The sequence below is a fragment of the Mobula hypostoma genome, chromosome X1 (assembly GCF_963921235.1).
Source record: "Mobula hypostoma chromosome X1, sMobHyp1.1, whole genome shotgun sequence".
In the NCBI taxonomy this organism is placed as follows: Eukaryota; Metazoa; Chordata; class Chondrichthyes; order Myliobatiformes; family Myliobatidae; genus Mobula; species Mobula hypostoma.
Genome location: NC_086128.1, coordinates 9,788,171 through 9,810,997, shown reverse-complemented (window position 1 = coordinate 9,810,997; position 22,827 = coordinate 9,788,171). Strand labels below are relative to the sequence as shown.

Genomic DNA, 22,827 nt, shown 5'->3' with positions numbered 1-22,827 from the left:
TCATGCTCTCTTTGCTCTCTCTCTCTCTGTCTCTCTCTCTCTCGCGCTCTCGTGGTCTCTTTCGCGCCCGCTCTCTCTCTCTCTCGCTCGCTCTCAAAAAAATTGATTTCTGGGACATTGTATATAATGTGCGGGCATCAGGGAGCCACTATTAATATGCGGGAGACTCCCAGAACTTCCGGGAGAGGCGGGATGTCTGCATAATGTGGCTGCAGTTATAAGAGAAGCAATCCCAGCATAGACATTTGCAAAACGAGGCCAGCCCCTGGATTTGGATGTAGTGGTTAGCACTCCTCAATCATATCCTGCAGGCCGGGGGTTCCCAACCCTTGCTTAATGGTATTGGTCCATAGCATAAAAAAGGTTGGGAGCCTGTGCCCTACACAAAGCCCAACGATTAATTCCTTTGACAGCACATCCCCTGAGACACCAGCTACTGTAAATTTCAAACACAATGAATACTTAGTTCACTGAATGTCAGATTGTGGGCTCAAAGTAAAATTTTGTTCTACGTTCTTGGCAAAAATGGAATCTCAGTTGCTCTTGTCCAGTCTGGTTTCCATCTGACTCCAGACCCAGAGCGATGCAACTAAGTCTCTGTGAGAGGAGCTAGCAGCACAATGGAAGACAGATCAACCCCTCTTTCCAAACTAGGGGTGAGCAATGGACGGTGACAGTCATATCGGGGAAGGCATTTGGAAGTGAGACTCACCATTTTCAGCAATCAACCTCTTGGCCTTGGTTTCAGAGAAGGAGGATGTCTCGTGAGGAGCCTGCCTACTCCAGGTCTGCTCAAAGCTCTGGAAATGGGTACTCTGACAATAAATCACCAGATCCGAAAGCTCCTTTGTGAGTTTCTGCAAAATTAATGAATTTTCTCTTGAACCCGGCAAGAGGTGCACTTTCACAGTCCATCTGTAAGATAGTGTCTTGCCAACACAATAAGGAATTCAGAAGACACAGAGTGGTGTGGTGAATTTAAGAGGAAGCTGGATAACTGTGAGGTGGATACACTAACAGTGTGAGAGGATGTAAACACTGACACGGACCATTTGGACCAAATCCTTTGGTACACTCCAAGCTGCAGGCACCAATTTATTTATCCGTTGTGCTGTAGTTGAGAATGCTTATTGTTTTAGGAAGACATTTTAGTATAAAGACACTTTATTTATTTATTGAGCTACAATGTGGCACTTTGAGCTGTGCCGCTCAGCAATCCTCCCATGATGCAACACTGAGCGTCATGGGAAGTCATTCCTGCCTGTGGCCATCAAACTTGGCAGCTCCTCCCTTGGAGGACACCCTGGGCCAATGGGCTGGTCCTGGACTTAATTTCGTCTGGCAGGGTATACATATTATTATTTGATTGTTTGTGGTTGTTTGTGCTATGTTTGTACTCTGTTCTTGGTTGGTGCAGCTGTAACAAAACCCAATTTCCCTCGGGATCAATAAAGTATGTCTATCTATCTATCTATCTATTTAACCCTAGCCTTATCATGGGACAATTTACGATGACCAATTAACCCACCAGCTGGTACGTCTTTGGCCAGTGGGAGGAAACCGGAGCACCCGGAGGAAACCCACACGGTCACAGGGAGAACGTATAAACTCCTTACAGGCAGCGGTAGGAAATGAACCCTGGTCACTGGTACTGTAAAGTATTCTGCTAACCACTACGCTACCAGACTGCCTCAGTGTCTGAAGAACATCATACACATTATCATCTGCCTGTCTATGCAAGGGCCTCCTCATTCTCTCCCACCCTCTGCACACAAAGTATTGCACTTTACCTTTTTGTTCTTCTTTTCATTTTTCACATTCTCTTCTTCACAATCATCTCCTGCTTCCTCCTGCTGCACCGCAGCGGGCCCAGGGATTCTCAGTTTCTTCCCCTTTATTAGAATCTTCCGCTTGAGCTCCTTGCAAAGAAACAAGCACTGAACTGTGACTCGGCGTGACCACTGCTTCGTAATCTGGAGAACTCTGATTACAGACGGGGGTTCGGTACGTACCAACCAGCAGCAAGTGCAGGGCACTCAGCCCCAGCAGCCTGCTCCCGCACTTAATAAGTTGAGGTCAAACTCCATATTCTGGAAATCTTTCACCCCCTCACTTATTCAAAAGCCTGTCTACCTCTGACTTAAAAATAGTAGTCAAAGACTTTGCTTCTACTGCCCTTTGAAGAAGGGACTGCCAAAGACACGTGACACTGAGAAAAAAATGGTCTCACTTCTGCCTTAAGTGACTGAACAGTGATCTCATTTTTAACAATAACCCCTAGTTCCAGGTCCTCTCCAAAGCTTTGCAGAAAAGCTACTCAGGATCATGTACGCTCCCTGTACCTGATAAAGTGGCCACTGAGTGAATGTTTGTGGTCTTTGGCTGCTGTAGCCCATCCACTTTGAGCTTCGATGTGTTGTATATTCACAGACACTCTTCTGCACACCACTATTGTAACATCGGGTTATTTGAGTTACTGTCACCTTCCTGTCAGCTTGAACCAGTCTGACCATTCTCCTCTGACCTCTCTCATTAACAAGAACTGCTGTTCACTGAATTCTCTTCGTTTTTCACACCATTCTCTGTAAACTCTAGAGACTGTTCTGCATCAGATTCCCAGGAGATCAGCAGCTTCTGAGATACTCAAACCACCCTGTCTGGCACCAAGATTCATTCCAAAGTCAAGTCACTTAGATCACATTTCTTCTCCATTCTGCTGTTTGGTCTGAACAACAACTGAACCTCTTGACCACGTCTGCATGCTTTTATACATACAGTTGCTGCCACATGATTGGCTGAATAGATATTTGCATTAACCTGTAGATGTGCAGGTGTATCTCATAAAGTGGACACTGAGTGTAAGATTCCATCAACTTCTCCCTCATTCTTCTAATCTTCTGTGGGCAAAAGCTTCACCTGCTCAACATTCCCCCATAAAATAATTCACTCATTCCAGTGTCATAAATCTCTGAACTGCTTCCAACACATTGACGTCCTTCTTTACGTAAGGAAGCTGCAATACTCTGGACGTGGGCTCACTAATGAATTCAAACCAGATTCAGGTTTATTATCACTGACTTCTATGACACGGCTTTTATTGTTTTACTGCAGCAGTACAGTGCAAAGACATGAAGACCTAAAATTACTATAAATCTAGTACCTTATACAACTGAATCACAACCTCTCAACCTTCATATCCACTTCCCCCATAATAAACAATAACATTCCACTCGATATCAGCTAAAACTTGGACAAACTTGAATAGATGCACGGTGAAGAGTATCCTAGCCGGTTGCATCACAAGCTGGCATGGAAACAACAATACCCGGGAATAGAAAGGCTACACAAGGTGGTGGACACATCTCAGTCCATCACACGTAAAGGTCTCCCCGCCATTGAGCACATTTACATGGAGTGCCATCACAGGAAAGCAGCATCCATCATCAAGGAGCCCCACCATCCAGGCCATACCTTCTCACTGCTACCTTCAGTAGGAGATACAGGAGCCTTAGGTCCCACACCACCAGGTTCAGGAACAATTATTCCCTCCAACCATCAGGATCCTGAACTAGCATGAATAACTTCACTCACCTCAACGCTGAACTGATTCCAAAGCCTACAGAATCACTTTCAAGTACTCTACATCTCATGTTCTCAATATTTTATATACAGTATATATATCTGCACAGTTTGTTTTTTTTTTGTACGTTGTTTCTTTGTCAATCTTTGTTTATGTCTAGTTTTTCCATAAATTCTATTTGTTTTTCTTTATTTTCCTGTAAATGCCTGCAAGAAAATGAATCTCAAAGTAGTATATGGTGACATATACAGACTTTGATAATACACTTAATTTTGAAATTTACTTCGATTAGCTTTCCAAATTACTTCCTGTAGCTGCACATTAGTTTCTTTTAGCAGCCATGGCCCAGGTCACCCTAATCCCTCTGCACCTCACTCACCATCTCCCACCACCTGAAGTATCTGATTTTACTTCCAACTAAAATGGACAATTTCATATATTATCTATTATGTTCCACTTGCCAGCTCTTCGTTCATTCACTTACCTATCCACATTTGCACATTACCTTGTAGCCTCCTTATGTCTTCTTCACAAGGGCTAGTATTGTGAGCAGTTTTGGGCCCCTTATTTAAAAAAGAACATGTTGTCATGGGAGATGGTTCAGAGGAGGTTCATGTGAATGATCCCAGGGATGAAAGTATTAATATATGAGGAACGTTTGATGGCTCTGGGCCTGAACTCACTGAGGTTTAGAAGAATGGTGGGGGGGTGGGGGGTCTCATTGAAGCCATAAGACATAGGAGCAGAATTAGGCCACTCGGCCCATCGAGTCTGCTCTGCCATTCCATCATGGCTGATTTCCTCCCTGTCAACCCCATGCTCCTGCCTTCTCTCCATAACCTTTGACACCCTGACTAATCAAGAACCGATCAGCCTCTGCTTTAAATGCACCCAATGACTTGGCCTCCACAGCATACATATCCCACACCTACAAGCCTACTAAATAATGAAAGGATAGTAGGTGTAGGAGGTCTAGGCTGTGCAGGCCAAATCACAAGGTACACTCAAACTGGAGGTTGATAGGTTCTTAATTGGAATGGATGTGCAGAGGATGTTTCCAATAGTGGGAGAGTCTAGGATCGGAGGACACAGCCTCAGATTAAAGCGGCATCCATTTAGAATGGAGATGAGGAGGAATTTCTTTAACCAGACGTGGTGAATCTGTGAAATTCATTGCCACATACGGCTGTGGAGGCCAAGTCATTGGGTATATTTAAAGCAGGACTTGAATACAACCAATGTAAGAGTGTTCGTAAAGATATCTAGTGTTACGGAGAGAAGGTTGGAGAATGGGGTTGAGAGGGAAAATAAATCAGCCATGACCGAAAGGTGTATGAGACTCAATGGGGGCCAATGTCCTAATTCGGCTCCTTTGTCTCCTGGCCTAACTTATTGAATTCCTTGTTATCTGTAGCAGAGGGTAGAAAATCAGAAAACAGAGACTTTATAGAAAGAGCTGGTGCCTCAGGAAGGTGGGACCCATCACTAAGGACCCTCGCCATCTGGGACATGCCATCTTCTTGTTACTCTCACTGGGGAGGAGACAAAGGAGCCTGAAAACCACACACAAAGATACAAAAACAGCTTCTTCCCCTCCGCCATCAGATTCCTAAATGGTCCATGAACTCGGGAACTCTACCTTGTTAATTCTTTTTTTGCACTATTTAATCATTTGTGCAAGATCTAGTAATGTTATATCTTTGCACGGTACTACTGCCACAGAACAATAAACCTCATGTCATCTAAGTCAATGATAAGAAGCCAGATCCTACGGCTGTTCTTCAGACTGAAGGGTGGCGTACAGTTGAGCTCCCCAGGAGTCAATCCAAGAACCTCTCTGTACAGGGCCTGTCAGCAGCGAGAGAGCTCTACAAACTAAATACAAGTACAGAAGGGATAAGCGGAGCGGCCATTGTCAGGAGTAGGCCAGTGACGAGAGTAGAAGCGACAGGCTTTGCCTCAAAAGAGGCCTCAGCTTGGAAGAGGCCTCGGCTCCGTGTGAAGCGACTGCTAATGTTTCCCTTTTGGGTTTTTTTCCCCTCTCTATTCTACCATTTAAATGGCTGTGGCGTGCTCTTCGTGCCAGATGTTGGAGAACTGGGAGACACAGTCTCCCAGGGAACTCCATCTGCGTGAAGTGCATCCGGCTGCAGCTCTTTGAAGACCCTGTTAGGGATCTGGAGCAGCAGCTGGATGATCTTAAGCTTGTATGGGAGAGCGAGGATATAATTGATCAAAGTTACAGGGAAGCAGTCACCCCAAAGTTGCAGGAGGTGAGTAACTAGGTGACCGTCAGGAGGAATAGATATGAAATGGGCAGTTAGAGCAGAGCACCCCTGTGGCCATTCCCCTCAAAAACAAGTATACCACTTTGGATTCTGTACTTTTCTGGGGGATAACCTCCCTAGAGAATGCCATGGTGACTGGGTTACAGGCACTGAGCATGGGTTGGTGGTGCAGAAGGGAAAGAGAGAGAAGAGGGCAGTGGTAGTGATAGGGGACTCAATAGTGAGGGGAGCAGACAGGAGATTCTGTGGATGTCAACAGGACACCCAAATGGTATGTTGCCTCCCAGGTGCCAGGGTCAGGGATGTCTCAGATCGCTTCCACTGCATTTTGGAGGGGGAAGGAGAGCAGCCAGATGTCTTGGTACATATTGGTACCAATGACATAGGAAGGAAAAACAATGAGGTCCTGAAGAGAGAATTTAGAGAGCTAGGTCGGAAGCTGAGAAGCAGGATCTCCAGGGTAGTAATTTCTGGATTGCTGCCTGTGCCACACGCCAGTGAGGGTAGAAATTGGATGATTTGGCAGATAAACGCGTGGCTGAGAAGTTGGTGCAGGGGGCAGGGGTTCAGGTTCTTGGATCATTGGGATCTCTTCTGGGGGAGGTATGACCTGTTCAAAAGTGACGGGTTGCACCTGAACCTGAGGGAGACCAATATTCCCGTGGACAGGTTTGTTAGAGCTGTTGGGAAGGATTTAAACTAATTTGGCAAGGGGGGCGGGAACCAAAGTGAAAGGAGTCAGGATAGGACGGATGGTAAAAAAGTAAAGATAGCGTACAGTCAGGAAGGGCAGGCAGGTGATATAAGAAATAAGGCGGATGATCTTGTTGCACTATTACAGATTGTCAGGTATGATGTTGTGCCCATCACTGAATCATGGCTGAAGGATTGTTGTACTTGGGAAAGGTTACACGTAATTTCGGAGGGATAGGAAGGTAGGCAGAGGGAGTGGTGCGGAGGCAGGTTCAATTGTAGCATTAGGGAGCTGGATAAGCTTCTGAAGAGATGGAATTTGCAGAGTTGTGGGGAAGTGTTGACTTTCACACTGTAGAGACTCAGTGGCTATCTTCAGTGAGCATCCTGATAATTGATGTCTACGATGTAACTCACTCAATGAGTGACTCCTATTTTCTTTCTGTTTATGACTGAACTGGAGGAGACTTTGATTTACCAAGAGTAGCAGGTCACTCTGCAATACCCCATTCATACTGCACAAAATGACTACACAAAAGAAGCTACAGTTCCACACCCACACATTTACCTCGGGCGATGGAAGCTCCTTTGGGACTTTCCCATCGATCATGGCCGTAACCAGCATATCGCCGAGAATTCCCTTCAAATGCCGGGCCATGACCGTCTGCTGCTCTTTGCCACAGTGGTTCTCCAGGGAGAGGATGACTGGGTACGGAGAGACCTGCGGAAGGAACAATTAAGGGGATAGGAGGTTCACTCACTGTTGCACTGTCCTGGTGAAGAGAGACCATTTAGCAAAGGAGTGTGCAACCTTACATACTCAGTAAACCTTCAGTTTCTCGCTGAGGCATTACTATGTGGCAGTAAGAAACCCACTGAGAATCGCCTCCTTCTCTCTTCCCCGACGACTATCAACACATTCAGTGAGCAAATTAAAGGTGTAAATGTTGGGATATCTGCACTGGACTAGATGGATCCAGGTATGATAGAAACATAGAAATTTATAGCACATTACAGGCCCTTCGGCCCACAATGTTGTGCCGACCATTTAACCTACTCTAGAAGCTGCTAGAATTTCCCTACCACATAGCCCTCTAATTTTCCAAGTTCCATGTACCTATATCAATTAGGCATCCGTTAGTCCCATGAGACCATGGATTTCTGCCTTGGAAGGTTTCCAGGGCACAGACCTAGGCAAGGTTGCATGGAAGACCGGCAGTTGCCCATGCTGCAAGTTTTCCCCTCCATGCCACCGATGTTCCAAGGGAAGGGCACTAGGGCCGATACAGCTTGGCACTGGCGTCATTGCAGACCAATGTGTGGTTAAGTGCCTTGATCAAGGACACAACACACTGCCTCAGCTAAGGCTCCAACTAGCAACCTTCAGATCACTAGACGAATGCCTTAATCACTTGGCCACCTATCTAAGAGTCTCTTAAAAGACCCTATTTAATCGCCTGACCACCGTCGCCGGCAGCCCATTCCACGCACTCACCACTCTCTGTGTAAAAAACTTACTCCTGACATCTCCTCTGTACCTACTTCCAAGCGCCTTAAAGCTATGCCCTTTCATGTTGGCCACTTCAGCCCTGGGAAAAAGCCTTTGGCTATCCACACAATCAATGCCTCTCATCTGCTTATACACCTCTATCAGGTCACCTCTCATCCTCCGTCTCTCCAAGGAGAAAAGGCCGAGTTCACTCAACCTATTCTCATAAGGCATGCTCCCCAATCCAGGCAACATCCTTGTAAATCTCCTCTGCACCCTTTCTATAGTTTCCACATCCTTCCTGTAGTGAGGTGACCAGAACTGAACACAGTACTATAGCTGTAACATTACCTCATGGCTCTTGAACTCAATCTCATGGTTGATGAAGGCCAACACACCATACACCTTCTTAACAACACTGTCAACTGACACAGCAGCTTTGAGTGTCCTATGGACACAGACTCCAAGATCCCTCTGATCCTCCACACTGTCAAGAGTTTTACCATTAATACTATATTCTCTCTTCAAACTTGACCTACCAAAATGAATAACTTCACACTTATCTGGGTTGAACTCCATCTGCCACATCTCAGCCCAGTTCTGCATCCTATCGATGTCCCGCTGTAACCTCTGACAACCCCCAGACTATCCACAACACCCCCAGTTTTTGTGGCATCAGCAAACTTACTAACCCACTCTTCTGCTTCCTCATCCAGGTCATTTATAAAAATCACAAAGAGGAGGGGTCCCAGAACAGATCCCTGAGGCACACCACTGGTCACCGACCTCCATGCAGAATATGACCCATCTACAACCACCCTTTGCCTTCCGTGGGCAAGCCAATTCTCGATACACAAAGCAAGATCTCCTTGGATCCCATGCCTGATTACTTCCTGAAGGTGCCTTGCATGGGGAACCTTATCAAATGCCTTATTGAAATCCACTTACACTACATCCACTGCTCTACCTTCATCAATGTGTTTTGTTATATCCTCGAAGAATTCAATCAGGCTCATAAGGCACGACCTATCCTTGACAAAGCCATGCTGACTATCTCTAATCAGGCTACGTCTCTCCAAATGTTCATAAATCCTGCCTCTCAGGATCTTCTCCAACAACTTACCAACCACTGAAGTAAGACTCACTGGTCTATAATTTCCTGGGCTATTCCTACTCCCTTTCTTGAATAAGGGAACAACATCTGCAACCCTCCAATCCTACAGAACCTCTCCCGTCCCCATTGATGATGCAAAGATCATTGCCAGAGGCTCAGCAATCTCCTCCCTCGCCTCCCACTGTAGTCCATGGTACATCTCATCCGATCTAGGTGACATCCAACTTAATGCTTTTTAAAAGTTCCAGCACATTCTCTTTCCTAGTGTCTATAAACTCTAGCATTTCAGTCTGCTGTAAGTCATCCCCACAGTTGCCAAGGTCCTTTTCCATGGTGAATATTGAAGCAAAGTACTCATTAAGTACCTCTGCTATCTCCTCCGGTTCCATACACACTTTTCCACTGTCGCACTTGATTGGTCCTATTCTCTCACGTCTTATCCTCTTGCTCTTCAGATACTTTTAGAATGCCTTGGAAATTTCCTTAATCCTGCTCGCCAAGACCTTCTCATTGCCCCTAATTTCATTCTTGAGCTCCTTCCTGGCAACCTTGTAATTTTCTAGAGTTCTAAAAGTACGTAGTTTCTTGAACCTTTCATAAGCTTTTCTTTTCTTCTTAACTAGATTTTCTACATCCTTTGTACACCATGGTTCCTGTACCCTACCATCCTTTCCCTGCCTCATTGGAACGTACCTATGCAGAATGCCATGCAAATATCCCCTGAACATTTGCCACATTTCTGCCGTGCATTTCCCTGAGAACATCTGCTCCCAATTTATGTCCTCAGTTCCTGCCTAATGGCATCATATTTCCCCCTACCCCAAATAAATGTTTTCCCAAATTGTCTGTTCCTATCCCTCTCCAATGCTATGGTAAAGGAGATAGAATTATGATCACCACCTCCAAAATGCTCTCCCACCAAGAGATCTGACACCTGACCAGGTTCATTTCCCAATACCAGATCAAGTACAGCCTCTCCCCTAGTTGGCTTATCTACATATTGCTTCGGGAAACCTTCCTGAATTCCCAATACCAGATCAAGTACAGCCTCTCCTCTTGTAGGCTTATATACATATTGTGTCAAGAAACCTTTCTGAACACATCTAACAAACACCACCCCATCTAAACCCCTTGCTCTAAGGAGATGCCAGTCAATATTAGAAAAGTTAAAATCACCCATCACAACCACCCTATTATTATTGCACTGTTATTGCCCACTTCCTGTTCCTAAGTTCCACCCACAGAGGCTCCATAGACAATCCCTCCATGACTTCCTCCTTTTCTACAGCCGTGACACTATTTCTGATCAACAGTGCCATGCCCCCACCTCTTTTGCCTCCCTCCCTGTCCTTCCTGAAACATCTAAAGCCTGGCACTCTAAGTAGCCATTCCTGCCCCTGAATATGATCCACAGTAAAGATATGAAGTGTGTATGTAGGATTAGAAATGGACTGTTAGGATTAGAAATGCTCTCTCTCTCTCTCAAACACGCACACACACATACACACACACACACACACACACACACACACACACAGAGTAAGGATCCATTTGCTCAGAGAACAAGTGCTTTCCTCTAACACTGGATGCAGTCTCTGTCGACTGACCCCCCCAAGTCACAAGGATTACGAGGGATGGCCTGAAGAGTGCTCTTTGTTCTCCTTACCGTGAAGGCGTAGTCCCGGATGGTTGTGATGACGTCCTTGAAGAGGATTTTTGAGGTGAGGGTGTATCCGTGGTAGATGATTGGCTCTCCATTTGGCCCCTCCCAGCAGTCCAACTCCACACAGCGACAGCCCCGCAGAAGAGCTCTGGAAAGCAGAGAATGTCCATATATTACACACACCAAATTCATGTAGCCACCTCTTTCAATAATGGAGGCTTTGTGCCAGCCAGGAATGGTGTGATACATTGCTCCAAATGACTTTTCCTTTGGTGACATCCGCCTCCATATCATGTCATCACCCTCCTGATCTGTTTCCAACAATGTTCAACCACTCACCCATTCCTCGGTCACATCACATCCTTAACCCAGCATCTCACACCGCTTCCCACTCAGGTCCTCCCAAACCCCACTCAGATCCTCCCATCTCCCACATCTGCTTGTGCACCAAGTTCCCCCACCCCCTTTCCGTTGCCATGCTCCCTGAAGACTCTCTCAACTTCAACACAATGACACCCTCCACTCCTTCCCAGTCGTCACAATACCCCGTGATATTTTCACAGCTCCTGATCCTGTTCCATCACATTTTCACCTTTGCAACAGGCCTCTGTCCTCAGTAAAATCCTTGCCTTTTGCCCAGGGAGTGCCCTCACCTGCAGTTCTGATCACTGTCTGATCTTGGTGGACCATACTTTGCACCTTTTTGTCCGCACAAGAATCAGCTTACAAAGGTAAGCATCCTCTACTCTACTGAAATGGCCATTAGCAAGGTCACAAATGGCATATGGCCCAGCTGGCTGAGGTAAGTTCTACCTTTCACTGCTGTCTGCAGTGTGTGCCAACCACCAAACCCACCTACATTAACCTTCAGTTCACACACCGACACTAGAGCAATCCACTGCAGCCAGCCTCTAAACACACACCTCTTTGGCATGTGGGACACCCACATGTTCACAGGGAGAACAAGCAAATTCCAGTCAGAGAGCACTGAACTCAGGTCACCAGAGCTTTGAGACAGCAGTGCCAAGCTCCGTACCACTCTATCAACCGATTTAATCACACTTGCTTCATGGTGCAGAAGGGAAAATGAGAGAAGAAGGGAGCAGTAGTGATAGGGGCCTCGATAGTGAGGGGAACAGACAGGAGATTCTGTGGATGTAAATAGGACACCCAGATGGTATGTTGCCAGGGTCAGGGATGTCTCAGATCACATTCATGGCATTTTGGAGGGGGAGGAAGAGCAGCCAGATGTCTTGGTACATATTGGTACCAATGACATAGGAAGGAAAAGCAAAGAGGTCCTGAAAAGAGAATTTAGAGAGCTGGGTCGAAAGCTGAGAAGCAGGACCTCCAGGGTAGTAATTTCTGGAATGCTGCCTGTGCCACGCACTAGTGAGGGTAGAAATTGGATGATTTGGCAGATAAATGTGTGTCTGAGAAGTTGGTGCAGGGGGCAGGGCTTCAGGTTCTTGGATCACTGGGATCTCTCCTGGGGGAGGTATGACCTGTTCAAAAGTGACGGGTTGCACCTGAACCTGAGGGAGACCAATATTCTCACAGGCAGGTTTGTTAGAGCTGTTGGGGAGGGTTTAAACTAATTTGATGGGGGGTGGGAACCAGAGTGAAGGGACTCAGGATAGGATGGATGCTAAAAAAGTAAAGTTAGTGTGCAGTCAGACTGTCAGGAAGGGCAGGCAGGTGATGGGACATAGTTGCAGCCAACAGGCTGAGTATCAAAACATTAGGGATGCAAAATCAAAAAGGGTAGTAAGTACATTACTCAAGGTGTTGTATCTAAATGCATGGAGAATAAGAAATAAGGTGGATGATCTTGTTGCACTATTACAGGTTGCCAGGTATGATATTGTGGCCATCACTGAATCGTGGCTGAAGGATGGTTGTTGTTGGGAACTGAATGTCCAAGGTTACACATTATATCGGAGGGACAGGAAGGTAGACAGAGGGGATGGTGTGGCTCTACTGGTAAAGAATGGCATCAAATCAGAAGAAAGATGTGACATAGGATCAGAAGATGTTGAATCCCTGTGGGTTGAGTTAAGAAACTGCAAGGGTAAAAGGACATTGATGGCAGTTATATCCAGGGAGCTGGGAGGTGGACCATAAGTTACAACAGGAAATAGAAAAGGTGAGTCAAAAGGGTAATGTTATGGTGGTAATGGGAGATTTTAAGATGCAGGTCGATTGGGAAAATCAGGGTGATAATGGATCTCAAGAGAGTGAGTTTGTTGAATGCCTGAGAGATAGCTTTTTAGGGCAGTTTGTTGTGAGCCTACTAGGGGATCAACTATACTGGATTGGGTGTTATGTAATGAACCTGAGGCAATTAGGGAGCTTAATGTAAAAGAACCCTTAGGAACCCTTAAGTGTGTCCAGGATGGATTCCTGTCACAGTATGTGGACAGGCCAACCAGGGGGAATGCCATTCTAGATCTAGTAATGAACCGGGTCAGGTCACAGATCTCTCAGTGGGTGAGCATCTGGGGGACAGTGACCACCGCTCCCTGGCCTTTATAATTATCATGGAAAAGGATAGAATCAAAGAGGACAGGAAAATTTTTAATTGAGGAAAGGCAAATTATGAGGCTATAAGGCTAGAACTTGCAGGTGTGAATTGGGATGATGTTTTTGTAGGGAAATGTACTATGGACATGTGGTCGATGTTTAGAGATCTCTTGCGGGATGTAAGGGATAAATTTGTCCCGGTGAGGAAGATGAAGAATGGTAGGGTGAAGGAACCATGGGTGACAAGTGAGGTGGAAAATCTAGTCAGGTGGAAGAAGGCAGCATACATGAGGTTTAGGAAGCAAGGATCAGATGGGTCTATTGAGGAATATAGGGAAGCAAGAAAGGAGCTTAAGAAGGGGCTGAGAAGAGCAAGAAGGGGGCATGAGAAGGCCTTGGCGAGTAGGGTAAAGGAAAACCCCAAGGCATTCTTCAATTATGTGAAGAAAAAAAGGATGACAGGAGTGAAGGTAGGACCGATTAGAGATAAAGGTGGGAAGATGTGCCTGGAGGCTGTGGAAGTGAGCGAGGTCCTCAATGAATACTTCTCTTCTGTATTCACCAATGAGAGGGAACTTGATGATGGTGAGGACAATATGAGTGAGGTTGATGTTCTGGAGCATGTTGATGTTAAGGGAGAGGAGCTGTTGGAGTTGTTAAAATACATTAGGACAGATAAGTCCCCAGGGCCTGACGGAATATTCCCCAGGCTGCTCCACGAGGCAAGAGAAGAGATTGCTGAGCCTCTGGTTAGGATCTTTATGTCCTCGTTGTCCACGGGAATGGTACCGGAGGATTGGAGGGAGGCGAGTGTTGTTCCCTTGTTCAAAAAAGGTAGTAGGGATAGTCCGGATAATTATAGACCAGTGAGCCTTGCGTCTGTGGTGGGAAAGCTGTTGGAAAAGATTCTTAGAGATAGGATCTATAGGCATTTAGAGAGTCATGGTCTGATCAGGGACAGTCAGCATGGCTTTGTGAAGGGCAGATCGTGTCTAACAAGCCTGATAGAGTTCTTTGAAGAGGTGACCAGGCATATAGATGAGGGTAGTGCAGTGGATGTGATCTATATGGATTTTAGTAAGGCATTTGACAAGGTTCCACATGGTAGGCTTATTCAGAAAGTTAGAAGGCATGGGATCCAGGGAAGTTTGGCCAGGTGGATTCAGAATTGGCTTGCCTGCGGAAGGCAGAGGGTGGTGGTGGAGGGAGTACATTCAGATTGGAGGATTGTGACTAGTGGTGTCCCACAAGGATCTGTTCTGGGACCTCTACTTTTCGTGATTTTTATTAACGACCTGGATGTGGGGGTAGAAGGGTGGGTTGGCAAGTTTGCAGACGACACAAAGGTTGGTGGTATTGTAGATAGTGTAGAGGATTGTCAAAGATTGCAGAGAGACATTGATAGGATGCAGAAGTGGGCTGAGAAGTGGCAGATGGAGTTCAACCCAGAGAAGTGTGAGGTGGTACACTTTGGAAGGACAAACTCCAAGGCAGACTACAAAGTAAATGGTAGGGTACTTGGTAGTGTGGAGGAGCAGAGGGATCTCAGGGTACATGTCCACAGATCCCTGAAAGTTGCATCACAGGTGGATAGGGTAGTTAAGAAAGCTTATGGGGTGTTAGCTCTCATAAGTCGAGGGATAGAGTTTAAGAGTCGCGATGTAATGATGGAGCTCTATAAAACTCTGGTTAGGCCACACTTGGAGTACTGTGTCCATTTCTGGTCACCTCACTATAGGAAGGATGTGGAAGCATTGGAAAGGGTACAGAGGAGATTTACCAGGATGCTGCCTGGTTTAGAAAGTATGTATTATGATCAGAGATTAAGGGAGCTGGGGCTTTACTCTTTGGAGAGAAGGAGGATGAGAGGAGACATGATAGAGGTGTACAAGATAATAAGAGGAATAGATAGAGTGGATAGCCAGCGCCTCTTCCCCAGGGCACCACTGCTCAATACAAGAGGACATGGCTTTAAGGTAAGGGGTGGGAAGTTCAAGGGGAATATTAGAGGAAGGTTTTTTACTCAGAGAGTGGTGGGTGCGTGGAATGCACTGCCTGAGTCAGTGGTGGAGGCAGATACACTAGTGAAGTTTAAGAGACTACTAGACAGGTATATGGAGGAATCTAAGGTGGGGGCTTATATGGGAGGCAGGGTTTGAGGGTCAGCACAACATTGTGGGCCGAAGGGCCTGTACTGTGCTGTTCTATTCTATGTTCTATGTTCTATGTTCTAACCAGTGATCACAATATGATTGTGTTCAACTTGAAATTTGATAGGGAGAAAGTAAAGTCTGGCGTAGCAGCGTTTCAGTGGAATAAGGGAAATTACCGTGGTCTGAGAGAGGAGTTGGCCAAAGTAAATTGGAAGGAGCTTCTGGCAGGGATGTCAGCAGAGCAACAATAGCGTGTGTTTCTAGGTAAAATGAGGAAGGTGCAGGACGTGTGTATTCCAAAAATGAAGAAATACTCAAATGGTAAAATAGTACAACCGTGGCTGACAAGGGAAGTGAAAGCTATTGCAAAAGCAAAAGAAAGGGCATACAACAAAGCAAAAATTAGTGGAATTTACTTTGTTGGATATCCGACAAGGCCCCTGGACTTTTTGGTTGGCATAAATTAATCATGGAATACATTCCATTGTACCTTTTGACTTGTATGGTACACTCAAAAACAAATAGTTTTCATAAAACATGGCAACCTTTTCTGCAGTATGTAGATGTAAACCTGTCTGCTACACTAATAAGGGCTTTTGTATAGGATGTTGTGGTGATGTCTATATTTTGATGGAAGTGTTCTGATACCTGATACCTGTGAGGGGAAGAAATGTAAATGTAAGGGTATCTGGAAATTGAAAGTTTTGTCATACTGAGCAAAAAAAAAAATTTTTTTTAATTAGTGGGAAGATAGCGGATTGGCAAGTTTTTAAAAACCAACAGAGAGCAACTAAAAATATCATTAGAAGGGAAGAGATGAAATATGAAAGCAAGCTAACAAACAATATCAAAGTGGATAGTAGAAGTTTTTTTCAAGTATGTTAAAAATAAAAGAGAAGTGACAGTGTATATAGGACCGCTAGAAGATGAGGCAGGAGAAATAATAATGGGGGACAAGGAGATGGCTTATGAACTAAATGAGTATATTACATCAGTCTTCACTGTGGAAGAAACTAGCAGTATGCCTGATGTTGTAGTGTGTGAAGGAAGAGAAGTGGGTGCAGTTACTGTTACAAGAGAGAAGGTGCTGAAAAAGTTGAAAGACCTAAAGGTACACAAGTCACCCGGACTAGATGAACTGCACCCTAGGGTTCTGAAAGAGGTAGTGTTAGAGACTGTGGTGGCATTAGAAATGATCTTTCAAAAATCCTTGGACCCTGGCATGGTGCCAGAGGACTGGAAAATTGCAAATGTCACTCTGCTCTTTAAGAAAGGAGGAAGGCAGCAGAAAAGAAATTGTAGACCAGTTAGCCTGACCTCAGTGTTTGGGAAGACCTTGGAGTCAATTGTGGAGGATGAGGTGATGGAGTACTTGGTGACACAGGACAAGATTGTACAAAGTCAGTATGGTTTCCTTCGGGGAAAATCCTGCCTGACAAACCTGTTGGGATTCTTTGAGGAGATTACAAGTAGGATAGATAAAGGGGATGTAGTGAATGTTTATATTTGGACTTTCAGAAAGCCTTTGACAAGGTACCACACATGAGGCTGCTTACCAAGTTAAGAGCCTGTGGTATTACAGGAAAGTTACTAAGATGGTTAGAGCATTGGCTGATTGGTAGAAGGCAGCAAGTAGGAATAAAAGGATCCTTTTCTGGTTGGTTGCCAGTGACTAGCGGTGTTCCACAGGCGTCAGTGTTGGGACCAATTCTTTTTATGTTGTATCTAAATGATTTATGGAATAGATGGCTTTGTTGCCAAGTTTGCAGATGATATGAAGACTGGTGGAAGGGCAGGTAGTGTTGAGGAAACAGGTAGGATGCAGAAGGATTTAGACAGATTAGGAGAACGGGCAAGAAAGTGGCAAATGAAATACAATGTTGGAAAATGCATGGTCATGCACTTTGGTAGTAGAAATAAATGTGCAGACTATTATCTAAACAGGGAGAAAATCCAGGAATCTGAGATGCATAGGGACTTGGGAGTCCTTGTGCAGAACACTCTGAAGGTGAACTTGTAGGCTGACTCAGTGGTGAGGAAAGCAATTGCCACATTCATTTCAAGAGGTCTAGAATACAAGAGCAAGAATGTGATGCTGAGGCTTTATAAGGCACTGGTGAGATCTCACCTTGAGTATTGTGAACAGTTTTGGGCCCCTCATCTTAGAAAAGATGTTCTGGCATTGGAGAGGGTCCAGAGGAGGTTCACGAGGATGATTCCAGGAATGACAAGGCAATCATATGAGGAATGTCTGATGGCTTTGGGTCTGTACTCACAGGAATTCAGAAGGATGAAGCGGGATCTTATTGAAACCTTTCGAATGTTGAAAGGCCTAGACAGAGTAGATGTGGAAAGGATGTTTCCCATGTTGGGGAAGTCTAGGACAAGAGGGCACAGCCTCAGGATGGAGGGTGCCCTTTCAAAACAGAGATGAGAAAAAATGTCTTTAGCCAAAGGGTGGTGAATTTGTGGAACTTGTTGGCACGTATAACTGTGGAGGCCAGGTCGTTGGGTGTATTTAAGGCAGAGGTAGATAGGTTCTTGATTGGACATGGCATTAAAGGTTATGGGGAGAAGGCCGGGAACTGGGGTTGAGGAGGAGAAAAAAAAGGATCAGCCATGATCGAATGGCTGAGCAGACTCGAATAGCCAGATGGCCTAATTCTGCTCCTGTATCTTATGGTCTTATGGACTTGTGATATGCACTGGCTGCTCATACAACCATCCACCACCTGCTCCCATGGCTTCACATGACCCTAAGCTGGTGCTGCACCTTGCCCAAGGGTGACCTGCAGGCTAGCGGAGGGAAGAAGCGCCTTACACCCTCTTTGGTAGAAATGTATCTCCACCTGCCACCCTTTTCCCATAGCAGGGGTATCAAAAAACAAGAGGGTGTTATTTTAAGGTGAGAGGAAGGAGCTTTGGAGGGGATCTCAGGATGTTTTTTAACACAGATTCCATGATACAGTACATGGAACAGCTGTCGGGAAGGTGGCAGAAGTAGATATGATAATGATGCTTCTAGTGAGACATATAGGCAGATACAGAACTGGGCATGGAATGGAGGATAGCATGGCCAGCACAAACTTTGTGACTGAAGGGATTGTTCCTGTTCTGTGTTCTATAATGTTCCACTGATCTGCAAATACTGGTCAGAGGGAGATTGTGTATTTAGGTAAGATTAAAAGAGACTCTTTTCACAATTGGAAAAAATACCCAGAAATTGCATTCGCACCTTTTACAAATGGATAAAGTATACAAAAATGCGTGGAAAAATGACTTCTTCCAGAGGGTAGAGAATCTCTGGAATCCTCTGCCCCAGAGGGTGGGGGAGAACATATTTGAGGCAGAGGTAGATACAGATTTGAAAGATCAAGGAATTGATGGGGAACAGGCGGAGTAGAGTCGAGGGCAGCATAATCACATTGACTGGTAGGGCAGGCGTGGTCCATTCCTGCTCTTACATCCTTGTGCTTGTCCCTCTGCAGGTCTTGCCCAATGGGAATTTGCACCCAGTACTCCCTGTTGCCCTGGTACAGCTGTCACAGGATTTCATACACATGATTGTGTTGTCAGTGACCACGACGCTTACCAATTACTCGCATATAGTAATGGCATCAAACGTCAGATACACTGTCTCAATTTCTCATGGTCACTGACACAAGATGTTCACTTCAAAGAACAGAATAAAAATCTCAGAGGCAATGTCTTTACTGGAGAATAGTGAGATTGTGGAACTCACTACACTAAAGTGTAATCAAGGTGAATTGTAAAGATGTATTCAAGGGATGCTGCATAAATCCACGAGAGAGGAAGGAATCAAATGCACTTGATGGTGAATAACAGGTGCTCTTGTGTAATATACACACAGGTGTGGACCAGTTGTGACCAATGTCCTGTTTCAGTGCAGGAAACGTTATGTACTTCGTGGTTACCTGATGTATGCCTCAGTACTGCTTGGTCCTCCCAGCTGGTCCTCCATCAGGTAGGTGTTATGGGAGGTTGAGATGAAGTAGTGGCTGAGAGGCTGGCTCATGTCCTGGTAGACTCGGTCATGGTCAGGGTTAAAAATGTTCCCCTCAGGAGACAGCAGGTACATCATGAAGCCATTTAGGGTCAAGTCCTGGTTTATCTGGCCTGCAGGTAAGAAACAGTTCCTGTGTTACTACTATCAAGGCAAACGCTGCAGGGTCATGTATCAGCAGTGCTGCACCCATGTGTATTAGCAATCCAATTCTCAAGGACACTGGGCTTCTGCCAGAACTCTCCAAACACTGACAGTGAATGAAGAGAGTGCCCCCTGAGCACTGTGTAACCTGTTCCCAGGTTTGGAAGCTCAACAGCCCTGTGGTTCTGCAATATAGGATGACAGATTTAAGATTTGGAAGCATGAAGAATCTTCACACTAGGACCTCCATGACCCAGCTTTATCACAACCGCAGAGAAGATCATACGGCAACAATTCACCCTATGACCAACTTTCTACCTTATGACCATAAGACATAGGAGCAGAATTGGGCCATTTGGCCCCTCGAGTCTGCTCTGCCATTCTATCATGGCTGATTTATTTTCCCTCTTAACGTCATTCTCCTGTCTTCTCTCCATAACCTTTGATGCCCTTACCAATTAAGTGCCTATCAACCCCTGTTTGGCCTCCACAGCTGTCTGTGGCAAAGAATTCCGCAGATTCACCACCCTCTGACTAAAGAAATACCTCCTCATCTCTGTTCTAAATGGATGCTCCTCTATTCTGAGACTGTGCCCTCTGGTCCTAGACTCTCCCACCATAGGAAACATCCACTTCACGTCCACTCTGACGAGGCCTTTCAATATTTGGTAAACTTCAACCCTTTACACTGATACTCCTTACCTCCCTTCTCTGTGACTCATCCTCAATAGGAGGCAAGTTAGAGCACTCTGACTTTAACCCCTTCCTTATCACACAACTCAGACCGAGGGAACACTCTCCAGTACCCACTCCAGGCTCAATCCTCCCATTATCAAAAACCAGTTCTCGGAACTGGGAATCTCTTACAGTTCTTCCTCACAATTAATGGGAAATGATTATTAAGGCAGCTTAAAGGGAAGGACCAATTAGCAGTAAGCCTCTCAACAGTTGTCACCACCTCATAGCCCCCCCAGAAAAGACAAGTTAACATTTGAAACAAATTGAGTATACGGTGGCCCTCAGCATTTGCCATACCATTATCATAAACTCTGTATTTCTGTATGATGTTCAAACAGTTCTCCTTTGTAACTGTCTCCTTCTGTTCTTTCAAGAAGAGTTCCAGCCCATCAATGCTCAGCCTTTCCTCCTTGCCTGAGAAATGTTGAAAGATCTGCTCCAGCTCTGGCCGTTGCATTAGCAGCTTGCAGAACTCCTCGATCTCATGCTCCTCCAGTTTGCTTGTCTTTGACTTGTCACATTTCTGAAAGGAGGTTTGCCCAGGTTCAAAGTGAGATATTGTCATCTCTACAGAGAAGGTGATGGGATCATCAGGAATTATTAACACGTAAAAATAAGAAACCGCTCGGTCACAGTTTGGTTAAATTAATCAGAGGCTGCCCTCCCTGATTCCGACTGGACTTCCACCACCTTCTCCGTTCTTCACGGAGGCAGCGTTGGTGGGTGTGTTGAGAAGGCAATGAGAATAGCAAAGATTGTGGCACACAGGTGCACGTGGGCGACTTAGCGCACAGCATACCACAAATCGTCAGAAAGCAATGACATGCTGTCACCGCATTAACAAGATAATATTAAAAGCTATTATTTAAAAAGATATTATTAAAAGCTTTTATCTATTCTTTCCCAGGGCACCCGGCATCACTGGCACAGCCAACACTTACCTCTGCTGTTGCCAAATTAAATAGCTTGCTGGGTTATGAGTCAACACATTGCAGTCACAATTCGACCAGGCCAGCTAAGGATGGGAGATCTTCTTCGCTTAAGAACATGCAGGATTCAAATGGCAGTTCAAGCAGTTTATACATTTATTAATTATATTTAGTCTAATTGTTTCTGTTGCGGCAGGATTTGAACCGCAAGTCCAGAAACTGGACTGATCTGTTCCTGTAATTTTAAGAGTCAACCGCTCAAGATTTTTTTTTATTTTTAAAGTGTTTGCACCTGATATCCCACTGACAAAGGCATGTGCTGTGATCACTGGCCTGAGTGGATGCATCACCACCTTGTATCTGACACACATGTGAACACCACAGCATTTCCGATGTATTGGCAGAAATCAGCAGCGAAAGCTGCGTTGTTCGTTTGCTGTTAAACAAGGAGCTAGTCACACAAACGTAGGAACGAGTTTCAAGGGGTTTATGTGGGTGATGCCTTCACATTACAGTTCTATGCACTGTCTCTCTGTATGTGGGCAGCACAGGGGAAGATAGTTACACCCCATCCTTCAGTGCACCCCTCCCCCACAGATTCCCTCCCTTCCTTCCCCTCTCCTGGCAGCTTCAACGTGCTCACTGGGGCATTCAAAGTAAAATAAAAACAGAAAACCGTGGAATCACTCAGCAAGTCGGGGCAGAATCTGTGGAGAGTAGAGTTCATTCAGGGTGGACGGCACTTTTGTCTATTCTCAGTGACGCTGCTGCTTCACAGCTCCGGCAGGCCGCATTTGATCCCGCCATAAAGCACTGTACAGTATGTGAGGTTTCCCTGTAACCGCTTCAGTTTCCTCCCATGTACCAAAGATCTCTTGGTTGGTAGGTTAACTGCCCACTGTAGGTATCCCCAGGTGTGTAGAATCCGGGAGGGGGGAGTTAATGTATTTCACTTCGAATGCCCCAGGTCAGCCACACTGGGCAAGTCGAGGCCACTAGGAGGTGGGAGTGGACGCGGAGGGGCGGGTATCTGTGGGAGAGTGACCATATACAGTATCTTATGGTCTAATAAAAGGGTATTAGTGTAATTGGGAGCCTGGCGGTTGGCACAGACTTGCTGGATCAAAGGGCCTGTTTCTGAGTTCTATGGCCATCCACGTCGGATGTGTATGGCCAGCACCTTCTATTTTTATTTCCATTTCTAGGATCTGCAGCTTTTTGTGCATTTTAATCAATCTGATCTGTGCTCAGGTGAAGGGCACAGGCAGTAAATGCGTAGCACGTGTTACAGTGCTCATGGAGAACACCCTGCCAGTAAGGAATGCCCCATATCATGATTATTGCAGTGACTGCCTATCCCAACGGTGTCCCACCGAAACACAACACCCGGTCAGCCGAAAGTGCATGAAATCCAGTTTCTAGGCTTGTATCTCTCGGGCTGCAGCGGGGACTAAACTACCAGAACAGAAAGTGCTAATATATTCTTACA

At 45.5% G+C, this 22,827-nt stretch overlaps 1 protein-coding gene across 3 annotated transcripts in view; it reads right to left on the bottom strand.

Moving 5' to 3' along the window:
* The window catches only part of LOC134340175 (1-phosphatidylinositol 4,5-bisphosphate phosphodiesterase delta-3-like), a 76,298-nt gene that overhangs the window by 17,164 nt on the left and 36,307 nt on the right, over positions 1-22,827 (bottom strand). For 2 of the 3 annotated variants that reach the window (XM_063037105.1, XM_063037106.1), the window contains exons 5-10: positions 20,707-20,932; positions 19,439-19,640; positions 10,831-10,975; positions 7,130-7,282; positions 1,791-1,919; positions 713-857 (exon numbers count right to left, since the gene is read on the bottom strand). In XM_063037105.1, the coding sequence (XP_062893175.1) occupies positions 713-857; positions 1,791-1,919; positions 7,130-7,282; positions 10,831-10,975; positions 19,439-19,640; positions 20,707-20,932 (1,000 nt within the window). The remainder of the gene's footprint in view (positions 1-712; positions 858-1,790; positions 1,920-7,129; positions 7,283-10,830; positions 10,976-19,438; positions 19,641-20,706; positions 20,933-22,827) is intronic. The other variant, XM_063037107.1, reaches the window with a different exon arrangement.